Source organism: Mesoplodon mirus (assembly GCF_964341445.2).
Source record: "Mesoplodon mirus genome assembly, chromosome: 20".
NCBI classification, from domain to species: domain Eukaryota; kingdom Metazoa; phylum Chordata; class Mammalia; order Artiodactyla; family Ziphiidae; genus Mesoplodon; species Mesoplodon mirus.
In genome coordinates, this window is record NC_138996.1 from 11,002,861 (window position 1) to 11,017,635 (window position 14,775).

Genomic DNA, 14,775 nt, shown 5'->3' on the forward strand with positions numbered 1-14,775 from the left:
TCCCAAGAAAAGAAATGGAGTGGCTTAATGGATACAAAAACAAGACCCATATAAATGCTGCCTGCAAGAGACTCACTTCAGCTCTAAAGATATGCACAGACTGAAAGTAGGAGAATGGAAAATTATATTCCATGCAAATAAAAATGAAAAGAAGGCTGGGACAGCAACACATATCAGATAAATAGACTTTAAATCAAAGACTGTAATAAACAAAAAGAACAATACATAATGACAAAGGTATTAATCCAACAAGATATAAAAATTGTAAATACATATGCACCCAACATAGGAAAACCTAAATAAATAAAGCAAATATTAACAAGCTAAAGGGAAAAACTGACAGTAATTCAACATAGCAGGGGACTTTAACACCCAACATACATCAATGGAAAGATCATCCACAGACAAAACCAACAAGGAAACAATGGCTGTAAATGACATATTAAACAGATGTAATTAATAAATATAATAGATAATAGATTAAATTTAATAGATTCCTTCCAGAAACAGCAGACTATACATTCTTTTAAAGTGCACATGGAGCATTCACCTGGACAGATCACATACTAGGCTACAAAAAAAGATTCAATAAATTTAGGGAGACTAAAATCATACCAAGCATCTGTTCTCACCACAGGACACAAGATTAAAAATCATCAAAAAAAAATTGCAAAAAATACAAACACGTGGAGTGTAAAAAAATATGCTACTAAACAACCAATGGGTCACTGGGGAAATCAAGAGGAAATCAAAATATACCTTGAGACAAATGAAAATGGAAACACAATGATATAAAATCTATAGGATGAAGCAAAAGCAGTTCTAAGAGGGAAGATTATAGCACTACAAGCCTACCTCAATTAACCAGAAAAATCTCAAATGATATAACGTTAAACCTAAAAGACTAGGAGAAGTATAAACAAAGCCCAAAGTTAGGAGAAAGAAGGAAATCATAAAGATCAGAGGGGGCATTGATGAAATAGAGACAAAAAACAAAAAAAAACAGAAAAACAATAGAAAAGATCCATGAAACTAAGAGATGGTTCTTTGAAAAGATTTTTAAAAATTGATAAATCTTTCACCAGGCTCATCCAGTAAAAAGAGGGAGCCCAAATAAAATCAGTAACTAAAGAGGAAATTTAAAACAGACACTACAGAAATATAAAGTATCATGAGGGATTACTACAAACAATTATATACCAACAAGCTGAACAAACTGGAAGTAATGGATAAATTCCCAGAAATGTACAATCTTCCAAGACTGAATTACGAAGAAACAGAAAATCTAAACAGACCAATTACCAGTAATAAAACTGAATCAAAACCCAAAAGACTCCCAAAAAACAAAAGTCCAGGACCCTAACAGCTTCACAGGCCAATTCTACCAAACACCTATCCTTCCAAAATTTTGAAGAGGAAGGAATGTTTACAAACTCATTCTACAAGGTCAGCATCATTCTGAATCCAAAACCAAAGACACCACACACACACACACACACACACACACACACAGAAATTACAGGCCAATATCACTAATAAACATAGGTGTAAAAATCCTCAACAAAATATTAGCAAACCAAATTCAACAATACATTAAAAGGATCATACACCATGATCATGTGGGATTTATCCCAGGGATGCAAGGATGGTCCAACATCTGCCAATCAATCAGTGTGATACACCATATTAACAAATTTAAGAATAAAAGTCACATGATCGTCTCAATAGATGCACAAAAAGCTTTTGACAAAATTCAACACCCATATATGATTTTTAAAAAACTTTCAACAAAGTTGGTATAGAGGGAACATACAACAACATAATAAAGGTCATATACATCAAACCCACAGCTAATATCATACTCAACAGTGAAAAGCTGAAGGCATTTCCTCTAAGATTAGGAGCAAGACAAGGATGTCCACTCTTGCCACTTTTATTCAACATAGTATTAGAAGTCCTAGCCACAGCAATTAGACTAAAAAAAGAAATAAAAGGAATCCAAGTTGGAAAGGAAGAAGCAAAACTGTCACTGTTTGCAGATGACATGATACTATATGTAGAAAATCCTAAAGATGCCACAAAAAACTATTAGACCTAATAAATGAATTCAGTTAAGTTGCAGGATACAAAACTAATATACAGAAATCTGTTGTTGCATTTCTATATACTGACAATGAACTATCAGAAAGAAATTTTAAGAAAACAATCCACTTTAAAATTGCATTAAAAAAATACCTAGGAATAAATCTAACCAAGGAGGTATAAGAACCATACTCAGAAAACTATAAAACACTGATGAAAGAAATTGAAGACGACACATATAAATAGAAAGCTATATGGGTTCATGGACTGGAAGAATTAATATTGTTAAAATGACCATACTAGCAAAGGCAATCTACTTGGCTTCAATTAGCCCTATCAAAACACCAATGGCGTTTTTCACAGAGTTGGAACAAATACTTCTAAAATTTGTATGGAAACACAAAAGTCCCGGAACAGTCAAAGCAATCTTGATAAAGAACAAAGTTGAAGTTATCATGTTCCCTGATTTTTTGTACCTGTCTCCTCAAGCAAGGAAAATAAAAGTAACAATAAACAAATAGTACTACATCAAACTAAAAAGCTTTTGCATAGTGAAGAAAACCAACGACAAAATTAAAAGGTAAACTACTAAATGGGAGAAAATATTTGCAAACAATATATATAATAAGGGGTTAATATTCAAAATATACAAAGAACTCACACATCTCCACATAAAAAAAAACCCAAAAACCTGATTTAAAAATGGGCAGAGGACGTGAATAGACATTTTCCCAAAGAAGACATACAGATGGCCAACAGACACATGAAAAGATGCACAAAAACACTAATCATCAAGGAAATTAAAATCAAAACCACAATGAGAAACCACCTCACACCTGTCAGAATGGCTGTCATCAAAAAGACAAAAACAAGTGTTGGCAATGATGTGGAGAAAAGGGAGCCCCTGTGCATTGTTGATGGGACTGTAAATTGGTGCAGCCACTATGGAAAATAGTATGGAGGTTCCTCTTAAAATTAAAAATTGGACTGCATATAATCCAACAATTTCACTTGTGGGTATTTTTCCAAAGAAAACAAAAACACTAATGCTAAACGTTCATTGCAGCATTATTTACCATAGCCATGATATGGAAGCAACCTAAGTATCCATTGTTAGATGAGCGGATAAAGAAGATATGACATGTGTGTATATACATATACATACATATATATATATATGTATGTATATGTATATACACACACACACACATACACACACAGTAGATTAATACTCAGCCAATAAAATCTTGCCATTTGCACCTACTGTATAGTACAGGGAACTCTTCTCAATATTATGTAACAACACAAATGGGAAAAGAATTTGAAAAAGAATAAATACATGCATATGTATAACTGAATCACTTTGCTGTAAATCTGAAACCAACACAACATTGTTAATCACCTATACACCAATATAAAATAAAAAGTCAAAAAACATAAAAAATAAATTTAAAAAAATCTTGCCATTTGTCGTACAGATGAACTTGTTTACAAGGCAGAAGTAAAGACACAGACGTAGTGAACAAATGTATGGACACCAACGGGGGAAAGGGGGTGGGGGGATGGGATGAACTGGGAGATTGGGACTGACATATATACACTAATATGTATAAAATAGGTAACTAATGAGAACTTGCTGTATAGCACAGGGAACTCTACTCAATGCTCTGTGGTGACCTAAATGGGAAGGAAATCCAAAAAAGAGAAGATATATGTATACATACAGCTGATTCACTTCACTGTACAGCAGAAACTAACACGACATTGTAAAACAACTATACACCCCCCCCAATAAAAATCTTGCCATTTGCAAAAACATGGAAGGTCTATCTGGAGAGTATTACACTGAGTGAAATAAGTCAGACAGAGAAAGACAAATATGTATGCTCTCACTTATATTTGAAATCTAAAAACAAAACAAACAAACAAAAGAAAATGAAAACAAACTCAGGTAGTGAAGACAGATGGGTGGCCGCCAGAGGGGAGGGGGTGGTGGTGGTGAAATAGGTAAAGTGGATTAAGAAGGACAAACCTCCAGTTATAAAATAAATAAGCCATGGGGGTATAATATACAGCATATGAAATAAGGTCAATAATATTAACTTTGTATGGGGACAATTACTAGACTTGTCATGACTTTCTGTAAGGTATGCAAATGTCAAATCACTATGTAGTACACCTGAAACTAACATAATGTTGTACATCAACTACATTTCAATTTACAAAAAGATCAAATGGAAATTGGAAGAGTTATGTATAGAGATGTTTATTAAATATCGTTTGTAATGGCAAAAATAGAAACAACCAAAATTCTCATGCAAATCATAAAGGATACAATGTGGCATTCATATAATAAAGTATCAAGCACCAATGCAAAAAATTTACTAGGCACAAAGGATTTTGAGGACAGTGAAGCTACTCTCTATGCCACTATAATGCTAGATATATGTCATTATATATTTGTCAAAACTCACACAATGTATACCACCAAAATGAACCTTAATGTAAGCTGTGAACTTTTGGTGGTTGTAATGTGTCAGTGTAGGTCCATCATCTGTAACAAATGCACCTCTCTGGTGTGGATGTTAACAGTGAGGGAGGTTATGTGTGTGGGGGGGGCAGGGACTATATAGGATATCTCTGTACTTTCCTCTTAATTTTGCTATGAACCTAAAATTTCTCTTAAAAAACAAAGTCTCTTAAAAATTAACTGTAATTCCATTAAATCTCAAAATTATAAGTGGAAACCAAAAAAATCTATTTGCAGAATGATACAGCAGGATACAATTTATATTATGTTTAAAGCATAAAAAACAATTCTTGTTTAGAGACATACTCAATTGTGGTAAAAGTATAAGAGCTTTTAAACAAAGAAATATAAAGGTTTATAAAAATATAAGTATGAAAGCTTTGTAAAAGCATCATTCCTTGAATTCAACTCCTCTAATAATTCTATCCTACATCCTGCCTCACCCACTCATTCCTATGGTTCACACTTTAGACCTTGTCAACAGGTTTTTATCAATAACTGCAAGCCCTCTGTCATCTCTGTGCATCCCACATCCTGACCACCTGCTGTCTCTCCTGATAACTCCACTAGTACCTCAACTACAACAATCTGCATACCCATCAGCACAACCAAACCATGGTTCCTACATTTTCACTGTTCCTAACCTCCTTACTGACTTCTCTCCTCCTTTAAGCAGTTCAGATTCTCTTACAAACACCCTCAATTTCCTTGCCATCCAATCACTTCATAATGAGTTGACAAAAACACAATACATCAATCTTCAGAATGCTGAGAGAGAAGGATGTTAGAACTGGGATTCTAAACCTAGCCAAATCAAATGTGGAGGGAAAGCAAAAGTGTTTTCATTAATAAAATAACAGTGTTTGCCACTTATATACACTGTGTCTAAAATTTTTTAAACTTGAGTTTTTCCAGAAAAAGAGCAAAGAATTCCAAGAAAAGGAAGATGAAGTTTAATTTTCTGTGGCAGTTGGTTCCGCCCATAGAAGTAAAATAAGTTAGAAAAAAATTGACAAGACCTCTTTTGGCCATCAAAGCTTTACCAGAATAACAACATATTTACTTCTTGATTCGGAGTTAATATCATTTTTATATTCATAATATACCATAAAATATTTATTGATTTAACTTAAAAATCAACCTGTAGACAAAGCACAAAAGTCCTATAAAATAAATTATAAATTTTATAACTCTTAACAATGGACATGAGAAGTGTACTATTTTACATGTCTCATTTTTCATAGCAAATAATCAATGGACTTTGCATAAGGTAAAAAGATTTTTTAAAATAATTAATATAAATAAAAACATAAATACATTAAGATGGTAATATATTATGCAATAATATTTAATATATTAAGTATTATTCTGTATTATATATTGTATAACATCTATAATATATAATTACATATATTATGTATATACATATAATATGTAAGAATGTGTTTAATATAGATTACTAATATAATAAGTATTAATAAAGTAATAAAAACTTCATAATATATATGACAAATAGAGACAGGGGGTTACATATGTCAAAGATAATATTACCAATGTTGTCTAAAGTTTATTAATCAAAGTAGGGGTCAAAGTATATATATTTTAAATAAATAAACTTAACTACCAGAGAATTTAAATAGAAAGTATAAATTCTTATAGGACTTCATGAAGGGGATAAAGAAGAGAGTTTTGCTAACAAACTTTGCTTTGTATAGCTACAATTTAAACAATTTTACATATACATGCATGCACGCATAAATTCTGTAATAAAAATAATTGGAAGAGTATCAGAAATAAAAATATGTATGCAAAGTCCCATTTTTGCAAAAACATATAGTGGGGAGCCACAGTAACAGATAAAAACTCAAAGTAGGAGATACATATTAATCAAAATGTTAACAGTGATTATTGCTTCATCCCTGGGAAGATGCCAGATTATATGTTTCCTTTTATGTCTCTATATGTTCTTTTTTAAATGGACATGCATAACATAAATTACTTTGTAATTTAAAAATACTATATAGTACTTAAACTTATTTTTTTTTTTTTTTTTTTTTTTTTTTTTGCGGTATGCGGGCCTCTCACTGTTGTGGCCTCTCCCGTTGCGGAGCACAGGCTCCAGACGCCCAGGCTCAGCGGCCACGGCTCACGGGCCCAGCCGCTCCGCGGCATATGGGATCCTCCCAGACCGGGGCACGAACCCGTATCCCCTGCATTGGCAGGCGGACTCTCAACCACTGCGCCACCAGGGAGGCCCTAAACTTATTTTTAAAAAGGATGAATAGGTGGGGGAAAGGCTCAATGAATCACTTCTCTTTCAGTGATGCATCTAATTATACAAATAATTTATTTAAATATAAAATATTTATAAGAACTATAAATATTTAAAATAGACATAAATTTTCTTTTAAATATTATGTAGAAAAATTTGAAACATTTTAACAGATTTTTATCATACTTCTTCTCTTTTTTTTTTTTTTTTTTTTTTTTTTTTTTGCGGTATGCGGGCCTCTCACTACTGTGGCCTCCCCCGTTGCGGAGCACAGGCTCCGGACGCGCAGGCCCAGCGGCCATGGCTCACGGGCCCAGCCGCTCCGCGGCATATGGGATCCTCCCAGACCGGGGCACGAACCCGTATCCCCTGCATCGGCAGGCGGACTCTCAACCACTGCGCCACCAGGGAGGCCCTATCATACTTCTTGGTTCATCATTTGTTTTGATTTTGAAGTTAATTGATCTATAAGACTATTTTTCCAATTTTATACCTACAAGAAAAAAAATCTATTTTGGTTATAGAAATATCTTTACAGATAATTTTTCATAATGCACTCTTCTATATAATAAGGGATACATGTGTATTTATTATATTTTTATTCCACTTTAACTTCCAAATAATTGCAATAAGACACGTACTTCAGAATACTATTATTCCTTCTACATATTTCAAAGTTCTAAGAGTGATGGAATATAAATGCAATCTCTAAATGTAAAATGTGAAGTGTATAAAATATATGCTGTAATGCTAGGTGATTTTTAAATGTATTTTTTTCAAATAGTAAGATTAAATGATTACATACCAAAGCAATTCCTGCAGAATAACTGGTAACACACATCTTTCCAGGAAATGCTGCTCCCACATAATCTGGATAATCTCTATAGCTAAATAAATAAATATATAATTACAGTTAATTTTGACAAACAATTCACATATGATAACTCCTGCTAGTAATTTGTCTGTAGTTCATAAATTTCTAGTCTGAAGCAAATTGAAGTACAATCTTTCCATATATATTTAACTGCTTCCAATTTGTAAAATAGTCTTCATTAAATGAGATTAAGCAATCTGGGTTTCTAAAACGTATCCAATGGATCCAAGTTATTGATGACTTTACTGTTCTTGTGACGTTTGGTTAGGGTTAATTACCAAAGCCTTGATCAAACATTTCAATCAAAGGCATTTTGTTGAATTACAATGAAAAATAGTTTTAATGTATGGATTAGAAGTTTTCCTCAAATGTAGAAAAGCTCACCATTTTCTCACTGGAATGATTTTTTTGTTCTACAACTTAACCATTGTTTTTTTCTTCTTTGAGAAGAAGAGTCTGTATAAACTGCCATATAATAATAGCACTATTCTCATGGATTTACATAAACTATTCTATTTAATCCTCAAATCCAGCCAGTGAATTAGATACTATTTTTTCCCCACTGAATAAATCAAACATCAGATGGGAAATACAAGTAACTTGCTCAGGGCAGCACAGTTAAGTGCTGCTGAAGGATACGAACTTGGACAGTTTGAATGCAGAGCCATACTCTCAATCACTAAGATATAGATGCTCCAAACATATTCTGCCATCTTTAGAGCCCCAGCCAAAACGAACATTCCAAGATGTGTGTAAAAAAGCTTGGTACGCAATTCTCAATTTGGAATGCCTCCTCAATCTCAACTGCACTGCACTTCACAATTGCACTGTCTCTCCACTGCTCCCTTATTCTGCCTCGCTGATATTGTTTATACGTAAGCACTTGTTTCCAAGTATTCGCCTTTAACACCCAACTTTGGCTTTACATTCCAATATCAAAGTATTGTTTACACTCTTTCTTCATTCAAGATAGTTCTCCCAATAGATAAGACTTTCCCCCAAACTCTATGCATACTCCTGATAAGCTGGATTCAATAATAGCTCTTTTTTACTTAATACGGCCACCCAGTCTCCACGTCAAATCAGTTATCAAGATTTACTGTTTTACTTCTTCAACTTTTCTTGTATCCCTCCCCTCCCCCAGAGATTCAGCTCCAGTTATAACTATGAATTCCGTACTCTTTGAAAAGAACTATTATTTAGTCCCATGTCTCTAGGCATATTGTTTCCATAACCTGGAATGCTTTCTACTTCCTTTCACTGAATTTAAACATTCCTGTGACTTCCCTGGTGGTCCAGTGGTAAAGAATCTGCCTTCCAATGCAGGGCATGAGGGTTCGATCCCTGGTTGGGGAACTAAGACCACACATGTCACGGGGCAAGTAAGTCAGCAAACCACAACTAGAGAGAAGCCCGCATGCTGCAATGAAGATCCCAAGTGCCGCAACTAAGACCCGTCACAGCCAACAATTTCTTTAAAATTAATTATATTAAGTAAAAACAATAAATATTTTTTAAAAATTCCTCAATCTGCCTTGTCACTCTGTTTCTTCCTCCTGTAAACTATAAACAAGTAGAGATAATGTACCAACATTAATCTTCTGGAGTGACATCAACAAGATGGCAGAATAGGAGTTTTTTAGCCCTCATCTCTCCACAGAAACAACAATTTTGACAAACACCCACAGATGTGGCCCAAGATCCAAGGAAAGGTCCCATGCCACACTGGAGCAAAAAATCCAAGAATAGACACACTGAAGAAGGTAAAAACAGTTTCACTTTACCCATGTCACCATTCCCCCAAGGCAGCACAGCTCAGTGCCAAAAGAACTGCCTTCAGCCATGATTTCTCCCACAAGGGAAGGAGAGAGTATAGTGAATACTGCCAGCCATGCAACATGATGCCAAAGAGGCCCACTTTTTAAACGTGCATGAATGGATAAAGAAAATGTGATATACATATACAGTGGAATATAATTCAGCCTCAAGAAAGAAGGAAATCCTGACATTTACAACATGGATAAACCTGAAGGACATTATGCTAAGTGAAATAAGCCAGACATAAAAAGGCAAGTACTGTACGATCACACTTACGTGTGGAATCTAAAATAATCTGACTCATAAAAGCAGCGAGTTGAATAGTGGTTGCCAGGGGTTGGGAGATGCAGGAAATGGGGAGATGGTCAAAGGTACAAAGTTTCAATTATGTAGGATGAATAAGTCCTGGAGGTCTAATGTACAGCATGATGATTATAGTTAATAATACTGCATTGTATATGTGAAATTTGCTAGAGAAGATCTTAAGATTTCTCACTGCACACCAAAGAAGGTTAACTATGTAAGGTGGTGTATATGTTAATTAGCTTATGATTTCACAATGTATACATATATCAAATATCACATTGTACTCCTTAAATATGTATAATTTTTATTTTTCAATTATACCTCAATAAAGCTGTAAAAGAATAAAAATAATAAAAGCAAATATAGGGAAACTGAGGCAGAGAGCATCAATTGCCCTAGGTGACAGGGTGAAGTTAAATGCAGGCAGTTGGCCTCCAGAGTTTAAATTTGAATCACTATGCAATATTATCTCAATAAACATCTGTTGAATAAAGGACAGATTGTAAAAGGTTAAAAAGTTAAGCTTGCTATGTTCATTGTTCCTACCGTAGGGCCTAAATCAGATTATAAATTTCTGGAGTACAAAGACCAGAAAATTATAAACCAGATTATAAATTTCTGGAGTACAAATTTCTGGAGTACAAAGACCAGAAAATAATAGAGAATTACTGTTATTTATCATAATTTCATAGTATTTATTCTAGGACATTACTCATATGCAAAGTATGTTGATGCATTAAAATAACATCAAGGGGGCTTCCCTGGTGGCGCAGTGGTTGAGAGTCCGCCTGCTGATGCAGGGGACACGGGTTCGTGCCCCGGTCCGGGAAGATCCCACATGTCATGGAGCGACTGGGCCCGTGAGCCATGGCCACTGAGCTTGCGCATCTGGAGCCTGTGCTCCGCAACGGGAGAGGCCACAACAGTGAGAGGCCCGTGTACCGCAAAAAACATAATAATAACATCAAGGGATCAAGAAGGGGTATTACTCAAGTTCAAGGAGGCTGACTGTACCATAATTTCTACATTTCTAATGGGATAAATTCTCTCACCAATTTCACTTATTACTGTATCAAATTTCAACATCCTATTAAAAGGATAATACATCATGTCAAAATTGAGATTTATTCTAGGAATGCAAGATGGTTCAAGATTAGGAAATATACCACTATAATTATTTCTATTGAATGCCAATAAGGATATCTTATGTCATCCCTATAAAAGCTGAAAGATTATTTTTCTTTTTTTTTAAGATTTTTTGATGAGGACCATTTTTAAAGTCTTTATTCAATTTGTTACAATATTGCTTCTGTTTTATGTTTTGGTGTTTTGGCCCTGAGGCATGTGGGATCTTAGCTCCCCGACCAGGGATCAAACCCACACCCCCTGCATTGGAAGGAGAAGTATTAATCACTGCACTGCCAGGGAAGTCCCTGAAAGATTATTTTTCAAATTGTTGGTATAGTATGAATCTATGAATATTGCCTTACTATTATTCAAATTCTAAAACATGCCTGTGTACACACACAGAGCCAAACCTACATTTTAGCCCCCAAAGCTAAAAAGTATTACTCAGTGAGGTAACATTCCCTAAAGTAAAGGAGAAAACAGACATGACCCATGTTACCATTATTACAACTACTAGTTAAAACTGTACTAAATTAGCCAAAGCAATAAGAACAGAGAAACTGAAAATATAAAATTCAATAGAAAGAGATAAAACTACCTGTATTTGCAGATGATATAATTATATGAGTGAAAAAACCAATGTAATAGACTTAAGAATGATTAAAAACAAAAAAATTTAGTAAGGCAATACGATATAAAATCAATATGAAACTAAGGTAATTTTACAAACAAAAACAATATATAGTTAGCAGATAGAAGACACATTTACAACAGCAACCAGAAAGACAATATACCTAAGAAAAGTTATCAATAAAACCTATGAGAAATTAACTTCTCAATGACCAAAAACTGGAAAGACAAAATGTGAGATGTGAAGACTAAACAGTTCTCTATAGCTCAATTTATAAATTTTACATAGTCTTAAAAAATAGGATCTAGACAGGCTGATTCTCAAATTTCCATGGAAAATAAATTTAAAACTTCTCTCATACCCATGAAATGGGAAGGCCTTTCTAATTATGACTCAAACTCTAGAAACCATCAAATAAAAACCTGATGAATCCTGCCTTAAAAATAAAAGTATTTTGTATGGCAGTTAAAAAATACACACACAGAAGAAGCCAAGCCAAAAGACAAATTAAGAAAGAAAACTACTTCTCATTGCAAGGCAAAGAAATTTATCTTTTTATCTATAACTGTGTTGAAATTGGTATCTAAATGCACCTATCCCTATCTACCTAGATATCTAGCTATCTACCATCAGGCTCACGAAAAAGAAATGAAAATTAAAACTATACCAAGATACCATTTCTCAAGTACCAAAGGTGAAGAAAAACTTGACCATACACTTTGTTGGCTAGACTGTGGGGAAACAGACCCTTCTCATACGTTATTGATAAGTGTGCAAAGCACTAAAATCAGTGCCAAAATCTGGTATTAGCTATCAAAATTAGAATTATACTACCTAGAAATATCACTCCTGGGAATCTGCCTTGTAGATACACATGCACATATATAAATGACACATGTAAGGTTTTTTTCACTGTAAGATTTTTTAAAATAAATATTGGAACCAAGCCAAGTACCAATTATTAAAGAACTAGTTAAATAAACTACACATAATTTTTAGACCCTATTATAAACTCGTTAAAAATAAGTAAGGGCTCTGTGTTCTGATATGAAGAAGACTCTGAGATATATTTCAATTTCTTTCATCACTGTCTTATAGTTTTTGAAGTACAAAACTGTACTCTTTTTTTTTTTTTTGCGGTACGCGGACCTCTCACTGCTGTGGCCCCTCCCGTCGCGGAGCACAGGCTCCGGACGCGCAGGCTCAGCGGCCACGGCTCACGGGCCCAGCCGCTCCGCGGCATGCGGGATCCTCCCCGACCGGGGCACGAACCCGTGTATTCTGCATCGGCAGGCGGACTCCCAACCACTACGCCACCAGGGAAGCCCCAAAACTGTACTCTTTTGCCTTCATAGGTATGTTCATTCCTAGGTATTTTATTCTCTTTGATGCGATGGTAAATGGGATTGTTTCCTTAATTTCTTTTTCGGATCTTTTGCTATTAGTGTATAGAAATGCATCAGATTTCTGTGTATTAATTTTGTATCTTGCAACTTTACCAAACTCATTGATGAGCTCTAGTAGTTTTCTGGTAGCATCTTTAGGATTTTCTATGTATAGTATCATGTCATCTGCAAACAGTGACAGTTTTACTTCTTTTCCAATGTGGATTCCTTTTATTTCTTTTTCTTCTCTGATTGCAGTGGCTAGGACTTCCAAAACTATGTTGAATAAGAGTGGTGAGAGTGGACATCCTTGTCTTGTTCCTGATCTTAGAGGAAATGCTTTCAGTTTTTCACCATTGAGAATGATGTTTGCTGTGGATTTGTCATATATGGCCTTTATTATGTTGAGATAGGTTCCCTCTATGCTCACCTTCTGGAGAGTTTTTATCATAAATGGGTACCGAATTTTTTCAAAAGCTTTTTCTGTATCTATTGAGATGATCATATGGTTTTTATTCTTTAGTTTGTTAATATAGTGTATCACATTGATTGATTTATGTATACTGAAGAATCCTGGCATACCTGGAAAAATCCCACTTGATCATGGTGTGTGATCCTTTTAATGTGTTGTTGGATTCTGTTTGCTAGTATTTTGTTGAGGATTTTTGCATCTATGTTCATCAGTGATATTTGCCTGTAATTTTCTTTTTTTGTGACATCTTTGTCTGGTTTTGGTATCAGGGTGATGGTGCCTCATAGAACGAGTTTGGGAGTGTTCCTCCTTCTGCAATTTTTTGGAAGAGTTTGACACAGAATGGTCTTAGCTCTTCTCTAAATGTTTGATAGAATTCGCCTGTGAAGCCATATGGTCCTGGACTTCTGTTTGTTGGAAGATTTTTAATTACAGTTTCAATTTCATTACTTGTGATTAGTTTGTTTATATTTTCTATTTCTTCCTGGTTCAGTCTTGGAAGGTTGTACCTTTCTAAGAGTTTGTCCATTTCTTCAGGTTGTCCTTTTTTTTTTTTTTTTTTGGCATATAGTTGCTTTTAGTAGTCTCTTATCATCCTTTGTATTTCTGCAGTGTCAGTTATAATTTCTCCTTTTTTATTTCTAATTTTATTCATTTGAATCCTCTCTCTTTTTTTCTTGATGAGTGTGGCTAAAGGCTTATCAATTTTGTTTATCGTATCAAAGAACCAACGTTTAGTTTTATTGATCTTTGCTATTGTTTTCTTCATTTCTATTCCATTTATTTCTGCTCTGATCTTTCTTTCTTTCCTTCTACTACCTTTGAGTTTTTTTGTTGTTCTTCTTCTTCTTTCTCTAGTTGCTTTAGGTGTAAGTTTAGATTGTTTATTTGAGATTTTTATTGTTTCACAAGGTGAGATTGAATTGCTATAAACTTCCCTCTTAGAACTGCTTTTGCTGCATCCCATAGATTTTGGATCATGTTTTCATTGTCATCTGTTTCTATGTATTTTTTAATTTCCTCTTTGATTTCTTCAGTGATCTCTTGGTTGTTCAGTAGTGAATTGTTTACCCTCCATGTGTTTGTGTTTCTTACAGTTTTTTTCCTGTAATTGATTTCTAATCTCATAGCACTGTGGTCAAAAAAGATGCTTGATACAATTTAAATTTTCTTAAATTTACTGAGGCTTGATTTGTGACCCAAGATTTGATCTATCCTGGAGAATGTTCCGTGTGCACTTGAGAAGAAAGTGTATTCTGCCACTTTTGGGTATAATG

The 14,775-nt window shown here is 34.3% G+C and overlaps 1 protein-coding gene across 4 annotated transcripts in view; it reads right to left on the minus strand.

Annotated features, from left to right (window-relative positions):
* The window catches only part of LOC309795811 (disintegrin and metalloproteinase domain-containing protein 32-like), a 184,154-nt gene that overhangs the window by 105,967 nt on the left and 63,412 nt on the right, over nt 1-14,775 (minus strand). For all 4 annotated transcript variants that reach the window (XR_014292368.1, XR_014292369.1, XR_014292370.1 and 1 more), the window contains exon 10: nt 7,690-7,771. Coding sequence is in view for 1 of the 4 variants with exons in the window: in XM_082608583.1 (XP_082464709.1) it covers nt 7,690-7,771 (82 nt within the window). In the remaining 3 variants the exon portion in view is untranslated. The remainder of the gene's footprint in view (nt 1-7,689; nt 7,772-14,775) is intronic.